Raw genomic sequence first — 25,575 nt, 5'->3', positions numbered from 1 at the left:
CTCATATCCATCCCTTGTTTTAATAGTCTCAATTGTGTTTTAATAAACAATCTACACACAGGTAATTCAGTTGACAGTTCTGAGGTTTGAATTGATGTACAGTAATTCCCTGGAAATTCTTGGTTAGAAAGAGTAGGAGGTATATGCAGGTTGCTTTTTTCACTTTTTAGAAACAGAACACTCGAACTGCCATCAAATTCGAGAGAAGAAAAAGTTATGTGCTTTAACAAGGTTTCCCCATCACATCAAAGTAAAAAAAAAAACAAAAAAAAAACATGAAGGCTAATGGAAAGATCTACTCATTTAACACTTGACTACATTTTAAAGATATGAAAGTTGAAGCGTTGTCAGCAGACAAGTTTGGGGAACCCCTCTCTGACGAGCCGCGTAGAATGAGTCACAATCAGGGATGAAGAGTAGGCGTATGAGTGAGCATGGGTGTCCCCTTTATGACTAGTTTCATCAGGGCTCTCCTGATTGTGCAACCTGTGGCGCCAACGCACACATAGAAAAGGTTTCCATTGAGACATTTGGCTGCGGTGAAAACTGGTTTGATAAAGACAGAATCAAAAAGGTTTTCATTTGAGAAAATGTTCCACTTCCTCGAAACGGTTTTGTAAACATAAGCCGTAAATGTCAGCAGAAACAGGTTTTATGTCATTGCTGCTTCTGCTCTGTTACATGTGGGAAGTAAATTTATTGTTTGGCTAAATAACAATGCCCTTCAATTAAAGTTTACTGACCTTGACATTGCATCTTTGCTTTCGTACAAGTGATTTCAGGGCTTTTATTTCACTGAGTTTGTTAGTGTGAAATCTGTTTTGGTCTGTAACGATAAACAAATCAACGTATGTCTTTAATTTCCATTCAGGTATTAATGCTCCTCAAGTTCAAAGACAAAAAAGTCACCTTCCTGCCCGTCATTGTCTTTGTAGAGGTAACTGGCATGTGTTTTGTGTAAATGTCTGCTGTCTGTTCGCCTCCCTTGTCCTGGCTGTAGGCATAACACCAGCTCTGGCCAGGCTGTGGTCTCTGGCCTTCTCATGCACCGCTTCCGTTTGCGGTGTGGCGTGCCTCCTTCCTGTGTGTGTCGGAGGCAGTTTGGCCTGATTTATAGGCCCCCAACACACAGCGCTCCAGACCCCACCTCTGCTGCTAGAATGGCTATCCCATGTGTTGGTGGTGGATCTACCTGGGTGGTTCTCCACTGATGGAGGTCAGATGTGGCCTTGCTCATGAGCTCCAGGAGCTCAGGGGAACATGGCCTGCTGTCAACGTGGAGAGAAAGTGCTCTCAGAAAATGTGGTTAAAGGCTGAGGATGTTAAACCTTTGCCAGAGCAACAAGCTTGCAGCAACTGCTGCACATGTGAAGATGTTTTCTTATTGGGGTGGGGGAGTGAGCGCATATCACTAGTGTCACTGTAGGTCAAGTATAATGAATACATAGCTGAATTTAGACACATGATGCATTGACTGACAACTGATGTCATTGTTCTGTTAATCCCGACTGACTAAGTCAAAGTTGAAGTACTTAATTTAGGCAAATACTTTGGTGTTAGCTTCTAACACCATCAAAAATAATAATTTTGGTGATATTTGACTTTGCCTGAAGTTGAAGGCCTGGTTTGATTCACTCTTTCAACAATCAGATTATTTTAAAATGTGGGACAAGAGGGTTTGAGGAGACTGTATCCAAAGTAAATGTTTTTAATGCAGTCTATGTGATCACACTATTTCAATGTCATGTATTTAAAAATTTTAATATGAGGACACAGGTGTTAGTATGGCTTGCTCATGCTCACTTCCTCGTGCTCATTTATGACGGTTCCTCCGTTTGACGCAGTGAAGCGCCGTCCTTCGGAGCCCCCCTTTTTCTCTGTGGCTCCCGCCGAGCCTCCGCTGTTTAAATGGGCCAAGTTGAGAAGCAGCGGAGAGTGCAAATCTTGTTTGGTCTGGGTCTGTGAACTTCAGCGTGACTTCAACGACATACACGGGCTGAAAACAGCTCTTCCCTAACTTTCGACTATATTAATGTTGCTAAATACCACTCAGGGATAGCAGGCCTCTTGTGTTCGGCGCATGTTTCTAAACATGGCATGTCAGTTTAAGCGACAGAAGACATTAATTTATATCATTTTCTATTTGAATCTCATTGTGTATTGAAATATATGCTAACTTGGCTATATGCTGACGCCCTGTTATTGTATCTATAGGATATTTGAAAATTTAAATTTGACAGCCATATCCAAATTTCGATTTTACTTACGAAAGTGAAATAACTTTAAAAAGTAACTTCCTGAAAAGAAAAGAAATAAGAGACAGGACGCGTAGCCGCGACGTGTAGCCTAATGACCAGTGGGTAACATAATGTCCGGGGCTCAGGGCTGCTCAGCATGTCAGGTATTAAGAGAGCGCGTGTGATTAAATGTGGGAGGTAGGAGCTGTGAGGCTGGTGGAGAGCGCTGCTGCCGCTGCGAGCTGGAAACTACTGAATGGGAATCTATCCGGCAGCTTCAGCAGCAGACCGCTGTCTCACGGCCACACGGGGAATCTGCGTAAAACCAAGCGCCGCGTCTCCAAGTCTGGCTCAGCCCAACTCACAGACGGAGAGGACGCTCAAGTTGGATCGGAAGAGCTTTTCACTTGTTACCGGCGCGCGGCACCCACGACCATGCCTGCCATCAAAAAGGAGAGGCTGGATGGAGACGACATGGCATTGACTGCGTTCAACCAGTCCGAATACCTGGCCCCTTTAAATGCCACCGCTATCCCCGTGGTGACCCCGCATCCGCCGTCCTACGATCACATTTTCGCCCATCACCGTGCGTACTTGGGACTCCACGAATCGGCGCTTCATCACCAGCACCTCCACCATCACACGGACGACTTAATGCTGGAGAGGTTTTCCTCCATCCCCGACTTTCAGCCCTTCTTCGACAACGGGGAGCCGTGCATCGAAGTGGAGTGCGGGGAAAACAAGGCTTTGCTTTATATCAATAAATTGTGCCAAGGTAGCAAGGGACCCTCAATTAAATACAGGGGCGAGTGGCTAACTCCTAACGAGTTCCAGTTTGTCAGTGGACGAGAGACTGCCAAAGATTGGAAACGGAGTATTAGACATAAAGGTAAGAACAACCTACACTGTCTTTTTCAGACACTTTTAGAGGCCATTTATTTTGGGTAAAAAACTTAGTCTCGTGGTTCAGTGCGGAGTTTTGGAGTGAAAGGGTTACAACAGTCGTGCGTAAGAGGACGAGAAAAGGCGCAGATCCTTCACGCAGCCTCTGACGCTCACACAGAGTTTGGGCTGCGGTCATACACCAAACCGGGGCATCTGGAGTTTGCTGAACGGGACTGAGGTGAAAAGTTGGACAGAGCTTCTACACCGTGTGACATTTGAAATATATATTCCTTCATAGTGGTTTGAATCGTTGCGTCAAGTGCTGCGCTCTGCACTTTTGCAGGAGTGTTTACTCATGACATATTTAACGTGAGATTTTGTTTTATTTGTTGATCCAATATTGCAGTCAGTGTAATGGGGGACGAATTTGTGACGAATAACATTTTTTAATGCTGTACCTCTATGTTTGCTTATTTTAGGTTATGGTATGGCTGTTGGCGACCGTAGCAACATCAATTCAGTTGTTCCGTTCCGGTATTTTTTGCAATAATTATGCATGGCGGGCCTTACCACGCACACACACACACACACACACACACACACACACACACACACGCACACACTCAAGGTTACTCATGCAGAACTGACAGGCGTTAAGATGTGTGTGTGGTGGTGGGGGGGGGGGGGATGTCGCGTTGCCCCCAGGTAAAAAAATGTTAGCCTAATACTTTAATTTTCCGATTCTTATAGGCAGATGACAGTAGGCTGCTGTCTCTCTTGCTCAACACCCTGAACATGATTTGAGTTAGACGTTACATACACATGTGAAGTGTGTCTGTATAAGGAGAGCCCATGATTACATTATTTTTGACACGATTTGTCATTTGACACCTATAGGAGGATGGAAAAGAAACTTAAGGACACAATTCTAAAGCAAGTTGTTGATCATATTGTGTCACATGCTGTGTCCTGGAGGTGATGAGTTTGTTGATTGGATGCTGTTTTCTTAGTTTTTCTTAGTTTGTCTTTTTTGTATTTCAGGAAAAAGTCTCAAGACTCTGATGTCCAAAGGAATCTTACAGGTGCACCCTCCAATCTGTGATTGTCCTGGCTGTCGAATTTCATCTCCAGTGGTAAGAATATTTGATCTCCTGTCATGCTATCTCTGTTCTTGTTGAATTCATGTCGTAACTGAGAACCTGCATTGAAGATGTAGTCGTTGTTGCTTTAGGGCTGACTTTTTTTTTTTGTGGATTTGCACAATATGGAACATTTAGGGACGCTGTATTGTATTCTGTGGTGTTCAAGAACTCACCTCATTTGTTTGAAGGTTGTAAAACAGCAAAAGGGATACAGACTGAACTAACTGATTATATAAAAAGTTGCGTTATAAGGTAGTAATTATAGTTATTTCTCTTGTCTTGGTCCATAATATTAAGGACACGTTAGTGCTTTCTTAGCTGTCATTAGGATTGTTGTATATATTTTATTTTATTTTATTTTTTCAAATGTAGTTGTTAATCATTTTAATTCCTCACGTTTGCTATGGGTCATAGTTTAATTAAGTTAAGCTTGTGTTGGTTTGTGGAGCAGCTCTGGGTATTTGGGTGTACTAAAGCATTGTCTGTCTTTGTAACCTTGACGGTTGAAGACCCCACAGGCACACATGTCAACTTTGATGGTAATTTCTCTCAGCATGGATATCAAATTCACTTTCAGCCGTTGACTGACACTGAGTATCAGACAGCCTTTTATTCAGAGCCATTGAGCGGCCCAGTCTGTCCGTCTGACGTTGTGTGTCGTTGCTGTCTCCCCGTCCCATTGAATCAAATTCTTCACCTGGCTGTTGAACTTTTGTTTGCCCGATGTGTCCCTCGGGGCTCGGCTGGGGGCATGGTGCCAAACCTTGAGGCCTTGCAGGTGTGTCACGATTACAGCATCACCACCCTGCTTGTGTGTGTGTGTGTGTGTGTGTGTGTGTGTCAGCTTTGAGCAAGCACACTGCCGGCTCACCGTCGCCAAATCTGTTCACACAGGTGCGTTGGGTGTGTGTGTTTTTATCACCACGGAGCGCATCTGTCGTCGCTCCCCAGCACTAATCTTGAGGGAAGGGTGTAAGAGGCTTAGCAAGCTACTGAGCGTGGCTACTGCTGATTATTGTGTGCGAGGCACGCAAGGCAAAGGCGGTTTAGATAAGCCGGAGGTGTTTGAGTGATACAGGTAAACTGGTGACATTTTTCACAGCCAAGAATGGAGACCTGCACCTTAACACGCAGGGTTCAGCCAAAACGAATTACCTGAAGGAGGCAGGGGGGCAAGGAACACATACAGGAGAAATGCTCATGCGTTATTTTTCAAAGAAGGATTAAAAGAATCTGAGCATGTTTGGTTATGTTTGGGCTTATTACAGATATCAAAGTGATTGGCTTTTGGCTTGCCAGGGCTTGTACAGCTCCACATCAATTACAGCTGTGACGGAATACAACTCTGTTATTGACGTCAGCAGGGATATGAGAGTCTTAAGATTGTTGTTGTGCTTAGCCTCTCTTCCTTTCCTTGTCTGGTGGTGAAGCCTATGTCTAACCCAACAATTGAATACCACCATGACGCTTTGGTGCACACGCGCACACGCACGCACACGCACACACACACACACACACACACACACACACACACACACACACACACACACACACACACACACACACAGACACACACCCACAAACTGAGTAAGTTGGCAGTTCCATGCGAGGCGGTAAGGGTTAGTCGGAGGAGGGAAGGCAGCGGGACTTGTATGGCCTGCACTGGCGTCTTCCTCTCTCCCCACTGATTCCCCTCAGGGCATGGCAGCCTGCACTCCCTCACTGATGAGCTCTCTCTCTCAATCACATGCACACAGCAAGCACGCACACACACACAAAGACACACAAACTATATGCCTGCCTACTGACACAAATTACCTCATGCAGTCATTTATTTTGAAAGTTTGACGTCTGAACTTTGAGTGATCTTGTTTCGCTATAGGCATGAGGCAAGCGATCATAAAAAAGCTGCAGCAGCTGGTGGGAAGACTTTCACCTGCCTGCTCAGAACTTGTGGAATTTAATTTGCTGTGTCGGTCTGAGCACAAGCTGTTCACAACAACACAACATCAACGAAACTGTTTTCACACTCAATAGTTTTAAGTTTAATTGTCTTGATAAAATGTATAATCTGCGCTCCCTAAGTGAATAATATGGACTGAGATATGTTTGTTAACTCAGTGTCAACTCTCTGTTCAGCCTGTTGTTCTCTTATTATCAGCTGTTAGATGACTTCATTCTCAGTAGGTTCTTTTGATCCCAAATTTTTCGCTTTAAGTTTATCCATACTGCTTATTTTTTGTTTGTGGCACCATATGTAATAAACTTACATGTATAAAGTGTTATACACAGTATTGCATGTTGAATTTAATTTTTAGTTCTGTTCGTGTTTTTCGTCTGCAAGTGTTTGTTTGTGGCTTGTTCTTTATCCATGCATTTCTGATTATTTGCACACCCGTTATTGGTGGCTGACTTGCGTGGTTTCTGTGTTTGTGCATGTGGGCCTGTGTGTGTGTCTCCTCCTGGGAGAGCGGGGCTTCCTCTCCTCTGTTATTTCAGCGGAACTGGCGGAGGCCGGGAGGAAATTACACTCCCCTCCTCCGGCTCGTAAAGACCTCCTCCAATCAAGGGCTCCTCTTGCAAAGTTGAATTAAACACACACAAAAAAAACACATGAACAGACACACACACACACACACGCACAGACACACACTTTTGCCTATAACTTATAGTGTATTCTCATTAGATTTTCATAATGCTGTTTCCGATAGGGTTAATGGGGAACAGATAATTAAACTGAAAGCACAGAGTGAAATAAAAGAAGTTTCATGTTGATGTGATGTGGAGTTGTCTTCATAGATCACACACCTTCTGTTGTCATCTATTTATTTTTTGTGATACTGTATATGATCAGTGCGTTTATGATTGCGAGTTGCTTAGGCTATGTTGCTATGGTAACAAGAGAATTGGTCACTGGCCCTGAAGTGTGCCAAACTAGTAGTCATGCTGTGTATGTTTATTTGTTCTATGTACTTTTGTGTGTTTTGTTCAATATTCAGACAAATTAGAGATTTCATTGAGATTCTCTTCTTTTTGAGATCCATGCAGATATGACTTCATTGTGTCAATAAGTAAATCAGCAACATGATAGAGATTGGTATTGAGCTGAAAGTGTATTTGTTTGTGTGTACATGAGTGAGATTCCTTAAAGTAAAGCACACGGACTGACTGGACCCTGGTGCAGACCCTATTAACAGGCACCAAAAAAAGATGAAGCATCAGCATCGGGCAAATGTGATTGATCATAACAAGCCAATGATGATATTTCTCAAAATCCTCCTCCCAACATCTGTGTGTGTGTGTGTGTGTGTGTGTGTGTGTGCGCGTGTGTGTGCGTGTGTGTGTGTGTGTGTGTGTGTGTGTGTGTGTGTGTGCGCGTGTGTGTGCGCGTGTGTGTGTGTGTGTGTACACTGTCCACAAAGTATTTTTGCGATTGTTGTTTGCCACATGATTTCCTCTGACAGTTTCACACATTAGGCTTTTGCAGACAGTACTGCTTCATTAAGCTATCACACTACCACAACACTCAAAGCTGCCCACAAATAACTTTATTCTAAGTGAAATGTTTAAATAATTTTCTTAATTTTTACGCACTAAATTTTCAACAAAAGTAGAATTAAAATATGTATGTTTTTTAATACTTTCTCCCCAACTAAAGTCAGATTTAAAAATCCAGCTGTCAGCATTTACACATGCAGCTCACCCTGAAAACTTTGCAGAAAGTTTGTGCAGATGTGAAAGTACTACATGTGGGGGACTAATGGCATGTTAGGTGCAGGCTAATTTCTATTTTGAGAGTATATAAGTTCACCTGAGCTGTTGCTGACCATTAGAATGACTTATTTTTTATGTCTGTGTCCCTATAGTTTAGTCAAGAACTGGTCTTAACCTTAGCGATAAAGATCTTTAAAACTTATAAGAGGTTTAATTTAAATGTATTGCATTGCATTGTATTGCATTTGTTTGTGCCTGTCTATTTAACCAATATATTTTTAACGTGTTGTACTTAAGATGAAAACATTTAAATGAACGATAGTAACAACTATTGTTTAAACCAACACAAGAGGATTTTCAGTTTAATTTAACCAACCTCTACAACACGCTCTCTTTCACTTCCCTTGTTTTTGTGTCGGGGAAAGTGGCTCGTTACCTGCGCGTAAAGCTCCCTCGCAGCAGCCTTGGTGGGCCTAACCAAACACAGAGAGAGACAGAGAGAGAGAGAGAGAGAGGGCAAGAGAGAGAGAGAGACAGAAAGAAGAAGAGTAAGAAACTGGAGGTAGAGTGGAAGCAAGAGGCACGCTTGATTGCACCGCCACTGACCTCCCAGCGCCGTCCCAGCAGCCCCCCCCCACCACCGCCGCCTCACGCCCTCTGTGCAATGCCCCCCATCCCCCTCCCTTTGCCCTGTGTGCCGCTCCACTGGGCTGCAACTGCCTGCTCGACTCAGCGCGTGAGGGCCGAGGGGGTGTGTGTGTGTGTGTGTGTGTGTGTGTGTGTGTGTGTGTGTGTGTGTGTGTGTGTGTGTGTGTGTGTTGGGGCATACTTGGTCGCATGCCTGTCCGCCCTACAGTGCTTTCTCACTTTTTTCCTTCTCTCACATGGCCTTGAACAACCAAGTGTTGCCTTTAATCTAGACATGAGCCACATACACACAGGCACACACCAGCACAAAGCTTTCGAATATGTTAGCAGTTATAAGGAATTTTACACCTTTTAGATTCATTAAAAAAAAAAAAAAAAATCCAACATTTGCTCTGTCTCAACCACTTAATCACTAATAACTAATATTAACCTGAAACCTCAAAATAATGTACTTAAACTGTTCACCTTAGACTGACTATTTGTAATGTTACACCTGTTGAGAAGATTACATGAAAAATGTGTTAGTTTATAAATTTCTCCCACTATAAACCAAGAAATAATGGACAAGGGCTCTGTAGGCTGTCATCTTTGCCTTAAACTTGCAAAATGTGACACATTGGAGTTTCAAGGTGTCACAGGAAATGTTCGATGCTCACTTAGCAAATTCTGACATCATTATTAAAAGAGAACACCACTGTTTTGCAAAAAAAATTAAAATGTGGGGTTTAACCCATACACAACTGACTCTATACAAGGGTCAATGAGTGTGCTATACATAGGAGTTTGTATTTGTTACGCATTAGTTCATGTTTTTTCAATTTGTGTATGAGCATAGTAAAGATTTGATAATATCCATATCACGGAACTGTAAGACTTTTCATTTATTATGTGGGCTCAACAGTTTAGAGGGACTTCACATGATTGGAGAGGTAAAAGAGTAACGTTAATGTTTCTATCAAAAACAGTTTCATGGATAGAAGTGAGTACAACTAGTTACATTTCCTTTTTGTATAGTAGCACCAAGGAGAAGTTTTCTACGCTTAGCTACAAATCCTTTCAACAATGTTCTGACTATCAAATATATCATTTAAACTCTATTATGGGGTTACTGAAATCTGGTTACTATGAACCTTGTAAACATTTTAATCAGATTATTCACAGTAATCAGGTCATGTTTGCGTACTGAGCAAACTCAATTTGATGAAAGCCGACAAATGTGTCGCTCATCACCTTTCATAGGTGCACCTGTGAAAATGTCGAGATTAGTCTCTATATGAGCCAGAGACATAGAGGTGAGCCTGAAGTATGATTTAGTAACATTTACATCAAGATGTACCTGATGTCCAAACACACAGCAGACAAGTTGTTTGTTACAGCCTTGTTTCAGCACTCGGTAATGACCGCTTCAACCCCCCTCCCACTCTCCTCACGCTCATTTTTTCCCCGCTCTCCTTCTCTGTCGTCTCCTCATTCCCCCTCCCCCCTTTCCCCTAGTGCTCGCGCCAAATCAGGCTGCCATCCCGCCTCCACACACACACACACACACATACACACACTCATACACACACACACACACACACACACACACACACACACACACACACACACACACACACACACGCTGCGAGGTAACGGCAGACAGGCGCGTGACTCATTAGGCATTCGTCCCCCAGGGAGATCGCTGGGGGGGCGCGTGCGAGGGAGAGAGAGCGCCGCAGCTGCAGGAATGTCACGGGCGGCTACCGCTGCGTGTGCTCATGTGTCTGTGTGTGTGTGTGTGTGTGTGTGTGTGGGAGTGTGCTCACTAATGTTGGTTGGAGCCAGCAGCAGGGCACCGCACCTTTCAGGAAATAACGCAAGGAGAAAGAAGAAAAAAAAAAAACCACACTCATATTAGTTCTCTTTTTCCATCAAGAGCTCATTTCACAGTCTGAATTAAATTAGTACAGCGAACACATTGGATAGCTTTAAAAATTCTGCTTCACCAGCCAACACGTAGTTGAGATATTACCATGATTAATTTTTTTTACCGCATGTTGCCATAGACTGGGATGGTGATGACGTATTTTTGTAGGCCAACCCGGAAGTAACTACACAAGATTTTTGCATTGGGTTTTGGATCATTGCAGAAAATAATCTCTGTGGCAAACACTCGTTTCTGTTGTGTAGCTGTTTTGTTCAGCTGGATAATCTTTACAGATGAACAACATTTTTATGAAGTTTGAAGCATCAATGCAGTCAAGAGAAGTAAAAAGCTACAGTACAAGCGAACTACACTTTACTGTTTATTTTGACGACCATTATGCTTCATTGATCTAACTAGCAGTTTTGACAAGCTAGCGATGCCATAGCTTTATGTTGTTTATTAACCTAATATTTATAAGAGCACTGAAAAACATGACTATAGGCTGTAAGGCGGATTAGTGAGAGAGTTTCCGGCGTGATGATGTTTAATGTCTCCATGACAACCACTGTAGTCACAAGTGGGAGTCTTATCTAATGTAGTTAGCTTAGTTTATTTTGTTTCACAAAAACGTCAACATCTCTCAAGCTTGCGTTAACCATGGACCTTATTTCAGGCATCTAACCACAAACCCATTCAAAATTCCTATTAACTTTTAGAGTTAGGAACCCATGGTGCTAAAATGCTGACTCACTTCCGGGTTTTAGGACTCATCCCTGTGCCGGTCTATTGAGCCATCCTTTGTTTTAAATGTAGGAATCAATTCAATTCAAGAGACTTTATTTATCCCAGAGAGGCTGTGATCCCAATAAGTTTATGCAACATATTAAACTGTTTAACTTGATTTCAATATTAAAACTTTAATACATATATCTGCTACTTTCTTAAAGTCCTTTCACAGAAAAGCATGATTTACAGTAGGGATGTTGTTCTTGGGATGGTACTCAGCCTTCTTTTTCCTCCAAACACAGCGAGTGAAATTTAGACCAAAAAGTTCGATTTTGGTCTCATCTGACCACATTTTTTCCCATGCGTCCTCTGGATCATCCAGGTGGTCAGATGGGCCTGGACATGTGATGACTTGAGCAGGGCAATCTTCCATGCAATGCATGATTTTATACCATGACGGCATAGGGTTTTACCGACCGTAACCTTTGAAACTGTGGTCCCAGCTCTCTTCAGGTCATTGACCAGCTCCTCCTGTGTAGTTCTGGGCTGATTTCTCACCTGTCTTATAATCACTGATACCCCACGAGGTGAGATCTTGCATGGAGCCCCAATCTAAGGTAGACTGACTGTCATCTTTAGCCTTTTCCATTGTCTAACAATTGCTCCAACAGTTGATCTATTTTCACCAAGCTGCTTGGCAATTGCCCCATAGCCCCTTCCAGCCTTGAAGTCTACAATTTTTCAACTTCTAAAGTTATACTAAGAGATGTCTGAACTATATATGTATGTTAATTATGTATGCCAATTTTAAAAGACAGTATTCATGTATTGTCATGTACACAATTTTGAATTGTCTTCCTAGATTGTGACTTGGTTAGTTTGTCCCCTGTATCTGTAGTGCATCTTTATGTATTTGTCATTTTTTTTGTCTAAATGTGAAGCCCAGATATATTCTTTGGCTGCCTGTCAGACAGAAAGCGTGGGTGGTGATATTCATAGAGGTGCTTTTAGCAGATCTTTTATGAGAGACTTTTTTCCACGGCTGAAAGGAGGCTGACCACACACAGTAAGGTTGCTTCAGCTCTGTGCAGACGCCTGTGTTTGTTCGTGCACGTACAAGCCGGCGCACTCAGACGCCCTTCCTTTGAGCGCTCCTACGTGGGCTGCAAGGGGTGTGTTTTTCTTCGTGTTTTGTTTCGGAGAGCCCTCCCCCGTGCTGCGGAAGTGTTGCCGGAAGCAGTGGGAGCTCACCCCCAGTTCTGCGTCAGTGCCACTAAAGAAAGGATCGGGGCTTTCCGGGAGGAGAGAGGAGAGGTGGGGGGTTGACGGGGGCTGTCAGCCTGGGTATGTCACGGCCATGTGGGTGGTTGTCTGCACACTCACACACAGCCACAGTCACGACTGGTCTCCGACAAACTATTCTTGTGTACACGATATTTCTAGCATGCTCTGAGTAAAATACCCTCTTAGAGGGGAATTCTAAGAAATAGGAATAGAGTGTGCGTGCATGTGTAGGTCGTAAGTGGGGTACTCATGTACAATTGTGTAGTTTCCCTGAGATTGTTAAAACAGCAATGAAAGACACTAGGGGTTGAACATTTGTATTTAACAGATGTCTGCGTCCAAGAAATGTGACTGTAGTAGCTCCATGAAAAACTGCTCTTCATTTGTTTTTGTTTGTTGCCCATGTTTTCTCCTTTAATAAGTGGTTAGAGCGCCAGTACAAACTTTCAACAGCAAGGCATTGTGTGGAAGTAGCAGAAGTATCAGAAAGTGATCTACTGCACTTGAACACCAGAGCAGAAACTTCGGCGAAAGCTCCAACAGGAAAGAAGAAAGGAGGTAAAACCTCTTTTCTGGCATGGCATGATAAAACAGAGAAAGCAGAGAAATGTGCAGAACTCTGTGGCCTGCTCATCCTGGGGGATGTTTTCATCTTTCTCTGTCTTCCCCTCCTCCCAAACTCTTTTTAATGTCTGCCATTTGAGAGATCCAGAGGGGCTGCACCTGTTTGCCTCTTGGCTAAGAGCCCCCAAATCCCTCCTCCTGCCCCTGCCTGCCACTCACGCTGCCGCGCCTCCTGGGATGGAGGGAGCGGTGGAGAGTGAGGTTGCGTGTGGTGGAAGGGATAGCTGGAGGGCCTGAAGGCGTCCGGGAGTTAGAGCAGAGATGCAGGCACAGAGAAAGAAGAGGGAGAGGGAATAAAGTTTCAAATCCAAGTCCACTCACACTGGACAGACCTTACTTCTGTGGAGCCTTCTCTCTGTAATGTTCTTACTCACCACATTCTCTTTCATTGTGGCTTTCTTTTCGCTCACCTTATCGCTTCTCTCTCCTGTACAAACCCACATATGCCCTCCCTCTCTTCTCTTGGCGTTAACTTTTCTCCTCAGCCTACCCTTCTCCTGTTTCCTCCCCCTTCACAATAGTTCCTACACTTTCCACGTCTCTCCTCCTAACTCTGCTTCTCTATCGTGTCTTTCTTTCTCCCCCATGTCCCTTCTCTCTGTGATAGGACCTTGTTAATCTGCAGTGACCTCTTCAGGTCACATTAAAAGTCGCCCAGCTTCACTTCCTTACACCCCCAGGGCCAGATTCTCCTGTTTATCCTATCTTTTCTCTGTTTATTGCTGGCTGCTTTGGAGCAAAATAAACACTCAAATCATTGTCCAATCCCCCCCCCCCCCAAATCAGTAGCTATAAATGGTTTGTTTCACAACGACAGACCTAATGCAGACTATCAAAACATTTTTTTCAGTAGTGCTTTGTCATGCATTGACAGTGTATACTGGATTAAGGGTGGCTGGCCTGGAGCCTGAATGTCAGCTTTACAAGTGACAATGATTTGGATTCAGCGACACTGATTGCTGTTTAACCAGTTTTTTTCTCAAAACTAACCAAACCACACATGTCACATGGAAGTGGCCTGTCAGATATTGTCAAGCGCCATATTACAATAGTGTTAATTTAAGCTAGAGCTTCACTTAATGGTGAAAAAGTCTTACTGCAATGATTTGGACATCATTTGTAATTAAAATATGATTGTGCTTTGTTACTGTGATCATTTTTACAATACGTCTCCTATTATCACTGAAAAAAACTGTTACAATCATGATGGTGTAACATATCTGTGGTTTGGTACCTAAAAAAACAAACGTCTTCTTACATCTGGATGGAACAGTTTTGACTTATTGCTCACTTCTTGCAAATTGTTTGTCTGTTATTCCAGTACTTTTAGCTCATTAATGCAAATAGGCACATGTTAGATCAGGCTCAATATTTGAGTAAACTTTTTTGAAAATAAAATTGCAATGAGTTGCCTTAATATGCCCCATGGCAACTTCACGAGTTGGGGCCACCAGTGCTCATGGCTGAGTATGTACCTAGCTGTACTGAAGTTCTCTTTCCTTGTGGTGTTTTTAAACAGAACCGTGGGCGCTTGGCTGAAAAACGCACCATACCCCTGCCTCCCAACCGGGTCCCCAAGAAGGAGCTGGCCTCCATCTTCAGCAGTGACGACAGTGAAGGCAGCGAAAGAGCCAGTGCGGATCATGCCCACATCAAACAGGAAGACGAGTTGCATTACAGTATCATGAGAAAGAGGTGAGGACTCCATGACTTCTGTGTAGATTCGAGGACAATGTACTATTTAGATTTCCTTTTTATTGTTCCTTAATGTAGGCTACATTATGTGGTCAATCATCACACAAAGAAAATGTCATGCCAGCCTCTGAGTCAGTTTTGTGAAAAAAACAAAAAAACAAGTTAAAAGTCGTAAGTTGATCTTCCTTTTCTGTATAACTTTTACCTTTTTGTTACCACCCGAGATCAAGTGCAGAATTTTCAATAACAGTGATTGTTGAATAATTTTGTGGTGTTAGAGACACATTATGAGAAACAGCTTAAACAGACAAAGATCAGTGTTTCAAAAATGGCTGTTGCTCTGGGATTTTCATTGGAAGCGCGTGTGCTGCGCTTTGAAAGTGTTAATTGGTTTGTCGGTTTGTTTGTTGCTCCTGCCAAGTCTGAGTGTATATGTCTTGACTTGATGTTGAAAGACTGAGTCACCTTAGTCACCACTATCTGCCTCATCTCTGTGCTGTGTCTGGGAACGGTTTGGTAATAGAACGTTTAATATAAAACTGAAGTCATTATGTCTTTATGTCATGGCTTTTAACTAATTTAGGATCATTGTATTGAATCAAATTCCAGAAACCTCCTTAGCCTTTACACTACATAAAGAACAAAAACATTGAGTCATTTTGATTTTTACCATTGTTTCTAGTGATAATCAAAGCATGATCATAAATACTTGAATTGAAGTGAATATTCTAATATATTAGTAAATATTCAGAGGGACTCAAACATTGGGATTTTTTTTTTCATCTTTTAATTGTGATCAGGGTTCACATTGGCTTATTTGAGGAATTAAAAAACTAAATCAGTCATAGACCATTGACCAATTGTCCAAACAGATCATTTGTATATCAAAGGCTGTCAAAGTTTTTTAAGGCGTTAAAGGGGACACTCACACTAGTCAATCCGTAATGTGCCCAAGTATGCTTCAAACCTAAAGTCCAGTTTGTTGACTTGGCATGGAATAACTTTGTTGTCCCTGGTACGCTTGGAAGCGGGGTGCTTTGGCACGGTACAGTTCATGCACGAGCACGGGTACATTATGTGGACAGCCTTCATAATGGAGAAATCCTAGAGTGTAACGGCTGTATCCGCCTAATAACTTAAAATAAAGTCAGAAACGATGCTGTGAAGTCCTGTGTTTTTCTCCAATGTGTGGATGTTGACTTGAGAGCGTGTGCCTTTTTATTTTTTGTCTGATTAAAGAATCAGATGTGCTAAGGATGGATATAATACAGTAGCTGTTCATTGATTAACCTCAGAAAGTCCCCTGTCCGCGTTATAAGCAGCTTGTGCAGCCTTATTACAGGAGGGGATGTTTTTCATGTCTTGAGACTTGCTTGTGACATGGCAGACAGCACAGCAACTGTGAAGCTTTAAACGGATCCAGTAACCTCGTTTTAGAGGGCTTCCCCTCCCCCTGACACTTGTGCCGCTGGCGTGTTAAGATGATAATGAATTTAAAGAACACTTATGACTAATATGTCAGGCTTTTACCCTTTGAAAGGCGACGGACTCGCTGGAGCCGCTGCTCCGGTCTGTCCTGGGCATCCGTCTCAAGCCTGCTTTATCCCCTAGTGCAGGTCTGGACGAACGGGATAATGGGATGTCCAATCACGGAAATGTGATTTCCATTGACCGAAGCTTCGTAAGTGAGTCGTAGAAGGGTCTTAACAAATTGGATTTGGCCAATGGATGTGAAAAATACGAGCCCCTGTATACATGTGTGAGTGTATCTGTGCCGTTTCATCCACACATCATCAGGCTGGCGGCAGCACTGTCACACCCACTTGGTTTTTGCGACATGCCTACTGTAAATACAATTTAGTCTACATGAACACTTTAAAGCTGTATGTGTCAATCATATTTTCTAAATAATTTTATTCACAAAAATAACGCCTCAGACAGCAAAAGAAGAATTCAGGTGGCATGCCTTTAATAGATACTAAGAGTATTTAACTTTTTGAACTGAAGTTCCTTTCGTTCTTATCCTGATCTTCTCAGGTTAATCATAAACCTGCTACATTCTCTAAATCAGATTAATGTTCATAGCCTTATGCACAATTTATTTACTTTGTGCTGCATTGATTCCCACTTCTGCTGAATAAGCCCATAATATCTAGTGACTGAAAGGCAGCCAAGTCACGTAGACAACCAAATAATGATTTATTAAAAAGGTGTAAATCAAAGGTGCTTGACACTAAACTGTAACAACACATAGGAAACAAAATGTTGTTTTGTTTTCACCGTGGCGTGGTAGTTTCTATCCGACGTGGATTTGTTAACCATGATTTATGGATTTCATCTGAGGGTCTAAATATTTGATGGAGGTAACTTAAGATTTTACTGTCTTATACTCAGGGGTAAAACAAATGCGACTTTATAGTGTTTGTATAAGTTGGCCGTAGATAACAAAGCTTTGATTGAAAAGTGCTGACATGGTCGGGTAATTATCCGTTAACCACCATGGATTTTGTATGTTACACCCACTGACGTCTGCCTTTCAGCCTGCAAACATAGCCAATATTCATATTAACCAAAAATGCAGTTTTCTCAGTCACTTGCGCAGTAGGCCATGTGGTACTTGATCATGTAGCAGGTGCAGGTAATTCAGTCAACAAAATGCAAAGCTGGTACGTTTTGTGGAAGACCTACTTGGAAGTTATTATTTTTAAATGAGTATAGTTTCCACAATCTTCATCATAGCCACAGATGAATTAATACACTCATGTTGTGTTGGTTCTGTATGCCTTTTGAATTTGACATTTTGTCCTCTGGCTTACTGTGTCATGCAGTTAGAAGTCAGGGACAGTGTGAAATTACTGGAAACAGCTCTCCCCCCAAGAACTAATTAGTGAGCTTAGAGGTTTTATAGCTTTCTAGAGTTTTGGCGTTGTTTACACTCAATTACCATGGCAACAAAGTCATAGCTATGTAGTTGGTCGGCTGTTCGCTAGCAGGTAGATATTGGGTTTCCAAATAGAGCAGTGTTTTATCAACCCCCACTCAAAACAAAGAATTTGAAAAGAGGGTCAGTGGATTTTCAGATTGAGATTGGGTGTTTGCATCAAGGCTGAGACTCATCACGTCCACATGTAAAGACCATCATGGTAAACATTTAGCATGTTCTGCCTGTCGTATTGAATCACTCAGCTGTAAATATGACAGACTTATTTTCTTATTTTTAAAATGATCCTAAAAAACGTTTTTTTATGTTTTTAGGAGTGGAAGTGGGAAAAAAAGGAGTAGGGTAGTTAAAAAACAAAACAATCTGAAAAAAAGAAGAACAGTGTGTAAGCGAAGAAGACGTTCACAGCTAAACGAGCAAATGTGTGGCTTATAGCTGTAAAACCTTCATGCAACATGGTGGGTTTCTATTTCACCTCCCATGGCTGGTTTATTGACCTTATGTCAGCCAGTACAGCAGAGAAACAAAAAGGAGGAGAGAAGCCAGGCTACACCTACTTATTTATGTATCTATTTCTGTATTTATTCATTAGCCCCTCTGCTTGCAGGGTTCTTCGTAGCCGCTTGCTTTTCGATCCAGCTGTGAGCAGCATGACAATTGTGTATCCCTGCTCAGAGGCATCAGCCCAAAAAAAAAAAGACTTTCAATAAATCCTATTCCTGCTTTGAGCATTCTGTGTTCCAAATTATGGATATTTCCTAATAATCATTATTTTCTGACAGCATTGGATGACCAGTTCTCGAAAGTACAGTACAATCTTTAAGAAGTCCATACCTTATTTTCCAGTGGTTGTCGAATAGGGCTGAACGATATTAGGAAAAAAACTGGAATAAAGTCCTTTTCTGAATTCAAATCTAAACCCCCTCCTGATTTCATCACACACTGGATCCAGCCTCCGACAGCGACTCTGACACAGAAACATGGAGAAGAGGAGACATGTGTAGAGAGAACAGGAGGAGCGACACGTTTTTATCACATTGACTCAACGATAAATAAACTTGTGGCGTGTTATTGTGTGACTTGTATCTCATGTATTCTTTCCAGCAATGTTCATGTTTAGTTTGTATTACAAGCTCAGTGATAAAGGCATAGCCACTAAAAGTAAACAATCAGCGACACATCGGCTTCATTAATGGACACAGCATTATAAAGCGAATACCTGGTATCTGGAATACTCTCTATTTAAATCCGCCTCACCTGCATCATTTTGGAGAATTTGAAGGCAGCAGTGTCTCCTGTATGTCTAGTTCTTACATGAAGGGACACATAGACTCTGCATGGTCGGTTTTATGACCACTGAAATTTATACTGGACCGACCTTTATTGTGAATTATGGAAAACACGAAAGCTTGTTTTTTTTTTTTTTTGTCCGCTTCCAAAAATAAAAAAGTGCCAACATGACATGCAGTCACATGATTGGCCTTGCACATGCTCACATTGCCGTTGCGATGTTAAAACAATGTAGTGTTCAGTCTTATTGTCAGATGTTATATACGGTATTGGTGTTAGGTTTGGATCGTTGCGCTGGGCCACCTCTAAAGGTTAGAGTAGAACATGTGTTGCTGTTAGAGCAGAGGACTGGCGCGCTGTCAACCTGCAAGCATCAGATGATACACAGCTCTTGCGACCTGTCTCGGTCGCTTTCTCCTCTGTCTCAGTCGCCTTCTCTTGTCTGTCTGGGTGGCTTTCTCCTCTCTGTCTCTCTTTCCCTTTCCTCCTCCACCTTCCCTGCTGTCTGTCTGTCAGCACTTTCCCAGTGGTGGTGTGAGACATGGCGTCAGGGTGCCTGGGCTGCCAGCTCACACTGTGACCTCCAGCCCTGCCACCTCAGCGCCGCGTGCCAAAGCCACAGCGGGCCGCTACTGGGCATTTACAGAGTCGCCTCTCTCTGCCAGGAGGAGAGGCTTTTCATGTGGTGTGGACCATTTTGAATAGTAACACTTATTGTAATGGTAGAGGGAAACAGAGCATCTTTTTTAACAAAAGAATGAGCCACAAAAAATGATTAATATTTACTTAAATCCTCATTTGATACAGGAATATATCAATGTCTTTATAGCTGTTAAATTGTATAAAAATCTTACACAACATATAACCTGAAGTAGTGGGGACGATAATAAGTAGTAGTGTATTTAAAAAGTCATAGAGAAGTAATATTGAAAGAAAGCAGGACACATTTGGACTTGCTAATGTCTGAACCATTGAAGCACAAAGTAGCATCTTCAGCATGAAATGCTACTTTAGACACCGAGTGTTGGATACCAATAGTATCCATGACAGATTTTGAGTATTAACTCATATTAGTTATCCTGCTATCTGGGTCAGTGTGTCTGACCTGCGGACGGGGATGATGGGCCCGTATTGACAAGTTAGGGGATGAGCTGAGGATCAGATGATTGTCTCCGGCGTGCACCTGTGTGATAAGAAGCCAGCTCATGTCCTTCTTATCTGTCGGGCCCAACAGCCACAATATAACCCCCCTCCATCCTCTCTGAGGCTCCCGTCCTTCCCATCTTACGCAGGAGCTCCTTAGGGAGCGCTGACTCAGGTGACTGGGTTTTAAACACCATCTCCACCCCCGTCCTTCATCTTCCTGGGCTTGAGTATGACCTTGCCTCAACCCAGAGAAGAAGGGGGAGGGAGTTGAGGGAGGGCAGAGGTGGGTGGAGATAGGGCTTGGCCCTCATTAGCCCAAGCCAAGGCAGGACGGCTTGGGAAAAGTGCGCTAATTACCCCACTAACAATGTCCTTGTCATTCATAGCTTAGAGCGGCCACCTCTCCATGGGATAATAGTCCCATCACCTCTCTGAAAATTTTAGGATTGCATTATCATGATCAATTTAAATGATAGACAATGGATGGTGTTATGATAACTCAGATGGATAAACCCTGCGTGTTGCTGACGTTTGTGTTATTTGTGTTTTGTTGGAGACACTGGATGATGTAGATACATTATTATAGGACTCCATGAACAATTTCAAAACCCTGCCTGCATCTCATTTTTCTTTTGGAGAAAACGAATGACTTCTCTGACACAGACAGCTACTAATTTTGGCAAGTTTTCTCTCAAAAAAAGAAGTCTATCATTAGTCCAAAAAGTTTGCAGCCTGAGTCCAATCAAGTGTGTCTTCTCTAAGCAACAGGTCGTGACTGTTTTGTCTGAGATCGTTTTGTGAGTCAGTGCTTCTTTGCGACTGAAAGGTGACTGGTGAAGCCAGCATGGCCAGCATTATAGCCCTTCACACACTTCTCCTTCATCTTTTCTGTTAGCGTGTGGAAACAGCTTGGCGACCGACAGCCTGACATTACAGCAACAGCAGCCTGTAATCATGGGACTGTAAAAACCCAAATCCAGCAGCCGCAAACAGTGCGGCCTCGTCATCGTGGTGGCAGCTAAGAACCATTCACTGCCTCTGTCCCATAAACTGTGCTTGCTGTGTCATACCAGACCCCCTTCATAGATGATTCTGCTTTCAATAAAGCAGTTGCCAGTTAAACCTATAAACAAAATTCCTGCTGACACGGGAGGCTGCTGACACCATCAAACTGCCATGTCTAAATAATGTGTTTGCAAACCTATTCTGTAAATAAAGTAAAATAAAAATATATAAAATGAGCTTGGTGCTCTTCCATGCAGCATATACAGTATGTTAGTCATTTACCAATGAATTCTATTTATAATTTAATCTAAAAAAATGTAGAATTTATTGCTCTCCCTCCACACAAGCTGTTTGCCATTACATTGTCTACACTTGTGCTGCTCAGCTGCTTTAGTCTTCTCAAACTTTTAAGCGCTGATTTCCCATCATTATGCCATTTAATGTGATCACGATGGTAATCAGATTGCAAATGAAATACGTCAATGACACAGTTGTTTGTGCCCAATGGTGTGGGGAGACAGGAGACTGGTGGAACATTTGGAAGGGCAGAGCAGCTCCAACCAGATCTTGGCCTAATCTCTAAAACCCTCCTACTGCACCTTCTTTGGGTGCTGAACGGTAGAGACTGACTTGTGGACAATTTTATTGAATAGGACGTGTTGTTCAAGTAAGAAGTTAGAATGGAAAACAAGGCAAGCACCCATTTCCCCATACCCATTCGCTAAAGGAATGACATCACAAACAAGTGAAAAAGAAAAGCTTAAGCCTTTTTAATTTTGCCACCATTCGTGTTATTTTAATGCTTTACTTCTCTTAAACAGCTGTTGGCAGCCTGATTTTTAAAAAAAAGAGCTTTAATCAGGTTTTAAGCCTCTAAACTACTTTGGAGTTGTGAATATCTTACTGTGGAAGATGAGCAGGGATGAGACCCAAAAGTGCTGGATGGGGTAGTCTGTCAGAATGTATTACACACCTCACAGCTAAAAGCCAGTTGACAGAACAGCCACTTGTAGCTGCTGAGTCTGTGTGGAGGTATGCAATTTTGAGGGGACAGTGCTTTCTGGACGGAGGATTTGTGTGGTAAGTAGAGTGTGAAATAGTATGAATTTATGCTCTGCTGCTTTATCACAAACTGGTCGGGATTGCTTTGTGGAATATAGTTTGTTTGGGGCTGCTTTTAAACGTTTTAATCCTCTTCTCCCTGTGTTTGCATGTGTCTGTGTGTTACAGTCGTGACAGTGACCTCTCTACAATCATCTCGAACTTGCACCACACCAGACAGCACGGGATGCCTGAGGGCCAGTCAGCCTCTGAACACAACACCAGTTCTGGACACACAGGTAAGACACTCAGTGAAGTTGTGTGTATTTGTGTGTACTTGAATGTAGGGTTTGGTAGGATGCTTTAATGTTGTTTTTATCTCTTTCTTTTTTGCTTTGCCCCTATGCTGCTGATATATCCCTCTGCACATCTCCTCTAACATATGTAAACGTTCTATTACCCATTTAATTTGCTCTAATTTGTGTGATTGGGGGAATTTAACATAAGCTTATTACTCATTCCTGGGGGTCGCTCTCAAGTTGATTACTTAATGTTCTTCCCACATTCTCTTCTGCACTCTAGGATTTTTGTTAAACCCCCTGTTTTAAATTACCTCTGAATAAATAGCTTTGTTTGCCATTAATCCAGTTTCATGTGAGCAGAGGAACAGTGCTTGTGTGTGCGTGTGTGTGTGTGTGTGTGTGTGTGTGTGTGTGTGTGTGTCTGCGCTAAGAGCCTTTCTTAAAGCTTACAGACAGAACACACAAAGCATTTAATCACAGCTATTTGTCAAGAAGCTTGTATGAGGATAGTGTGCAATCAAAGACACATGGCTGTAAAACAGTCTTTACTGATATCACTTTTAAACAATCAGCCAATTTAACTTGTTTCTGACTCTTTGGGTTAGTAAAGCCTGTTTCATGACATACGTTTGTCCAGTATGCTATATGGTCCCACCATTGAATTGAATAGACTGTGCTCATATAACACATTTCTAGTCATCTAACCTTTATATTTCTTTACACTACCTGCAACATTAACCCATTCACAAATGCATGGCACAGACTTTGCTTACCTGCTCTTTTGGATTTGACCTCCTTTTATAGTGGTGGAGGAGAGTGTAGGTTCTGGGGATGTAACCCTTGATCTACTTGTTTGTCTTCTGGTTTTGGTCTCCATCTTCTGAGCCAAAGCTGTCCCTCATTTTTAGAGCAACATTGCTTAACTTAACTAATGTGCAATAATTACATTATTATTATTACATTGTAAGTGTGTAATTACTTTTAATACTTAGTGAAATAGTTTTTAAGGGACATGAAAATTGGTTGAATTCAATACAATCCATTAGCAAATACTACAGATAAATACATTAGATAGACATACTTCATATTATCATAAAGATATTATTTATAAAATAAAATATTATCTTAAACTTTGATAATATTATGCTGTATATACTTTTATCATATAAGAGCGTTCCTTTGTTTTAACATGTTTCCCAGGCTTTGACCCTATTTCTTCTCATACCATTAGACGTAGGCACAGCAAATGCCATAATTAGCCCAGACCTGGCACCTCCAAACCCTCTTTCTTTATGTGTCTGCCAGATTAATTGTCCATACGGTGCCTCTGATATCAGCCAGGGTGGGTGGAAGAGGGTATTAGACTGCTCAACAGCCAGCCCATCCAGTGTCTTAAACCCTGGTTTGCGACGGATTTCCACCCAAATACCGGCCTAATCAGCTGATAAACTAAATGGAGAAATCAAAGCCCTAAGTAGTTATCTTAATGGAGAAAGACACAAGTAGATAGGTGGGTGGGTAGTGATTTATGGAGGAGGGGGTGAGCACCGTGTGGCCTAAACCAGAGGGGGTCCAAAACCCTAAAAATCTGTCCGGTTGACCATTAAAGGGAGATTTAACAGGCGCTGCCTAAGCGGCTCGCTCTGTGTCTGTAAACAAGTCCAATCCGATCAGCCACTGGCTCTAATTCTGTCTGCCAGTGAAATTATACACACACATTCACAAACACAAAATTGCACACAAATAACACACTGTTTAACACAGTTATACAGATGCGTGCCCACGCAAGATCAACACAGGTTCAAATTTGCGTCTAAATACATATGTGGGTGTATGAAGTTTTAGAGCAGTGGATTATTTGACTTTGGGATGGATGAGATGGTAAACACAGCTCACTGTCTATGATATTGTGTTTACACTCTTCTGTCAGTCAGCTGTCCTATCGGACTTATCTTTTAAAAGTGTTTTATGTCTATTAGAGAGATGTCAAAAGAGAGAATTTGAAGTTGGAGAGTAAGGCAGGAGAGAAATAAGAGGGAAAAATCAGAGAAAGAGATGCACTGATGGGAGAAACATTTGGACATACAGAGACAGAGGAAAGAGAGATGAATGAGTGCGGTGGTGGTAACAGGGGAGGACAGGCAGCAGCTATGGCGGCGGACAGCTCTGTGTGTGTTTGTGTGTGTATGCACGTGTGTGTGGGTCAGGAGGAAAGAGAAGCAGGCTTGCTGGGTCGTCTCTGCGCCGGAGTGGGCCGTTAATTAAATCTGAGGGACAGACAGGAGGTCTGCCTCCCTCCTTCTCTTCTTCTCTCCATCCCTCCCTCCCTCTCTTCACTCCCCAGCCGCTGGCTGTTCAGAGGCTCCGTTAGATGAGGGAGGAGGGAAGGGAGGGGGAGAGAGAGAGAGAGAGAGGGAAAGAGCAGGGGCGCCGACGCTGATAGTCTGGCTGCCTGTGGAGACTGTAAACCGTGGCTCTGTGGTCAGACCGGAGACTCAAACAGGCAGATAAGGTGTTTTTGGACTGCTACACTCTCTCTCCTCTGCTCCCTGCACTCAGACTCCCAGAGGCAGTTACAGCCTGTCGATGTGTGTGTGGTGGAGAGTTGTAGCAGTGGTTTGGGGCTTGTGCACATTTGTGTGTGTGTATGTGTTAGTTTCAGCATGTACACTTTTCCGTGTGTGGTTTTAAATGCCTGGTTTTAGATGTTTGCTTGCGTGTGAATCTGCAACCCAACGTGTTTGTGCAAGACATTTTACCTCCAAACTGATTGTGAGCAAGGACTGCTTTAAAAGTATTACTAGCTTGTTATTACATGATTAACATTGATTTGAAACTATTTTAAACAAAAGTAAACACTTCTTTGATTTCTGGCTATTTTAGCTCAATTAAACGGAAGCAAAAAGGAAGTGTTGGTCGTAAATACTTCAGAACATCCCCCGCTTCATTGGAATGTCATTTTGCAGCCGTAACAAAAAGGTTTCATAGG

General features: G+C 42.5%; 1 protein-coding gene across 2 annotated transcripts in view; it reads left to right on the top strand.

Moving 5' to 3' along the window:
• Window positions 1–1,873: 1,873 nt before the first annotated feature.
• The window catches only part of samd11 (sterile alpha motif domain containing 11), a 48,953-nt gene continuing 25,251 nt past the window's right edge, over window positions 1,874–25,575 (top strand). Inside the window, exons 1-4 of one of the 2 annotated variants that reach the window (XM_079359237.1) lie at window positions 1,874–3,126; window positions 4,164–4,255; window positions 14,686–14,861; window positions 22,474–22,583. In XM_079359237.1, the coding sequence (XP_079215363.1) occupies window positions 2,427–3,126; window positions 4,164–4,255; window positions 14,686–14,861; window positions 22,474–22,583 (1,078 nt within the window). In that variant the 5' untranslated portion in view covers window positions 1,874–2,426. The remainder of the gene's footprint in view (window positions 3,127–4,163; window positions 4,256–14,685; window positions 14,862–22,473; window positions 22,584–25,575) is intronic. The other variant, XM_079359236.1, reaches the window with a different exon arrangement.

Source organism: Symphodus melops (genome assembly GCF_947650265.1).
Source record: "Symphodus melops genome assembly, chromosome: 13".
NCBI classification, from domain to species: domain Eukaryota; kingdom Metazoa; phylum Chordata; class Actinopteri; order Labriformes; family Labridae; genus Symphodus; species Symphodus melops.
This window is presented reverse-complemented; position numbering and strand designations above follow the sequence as displayed.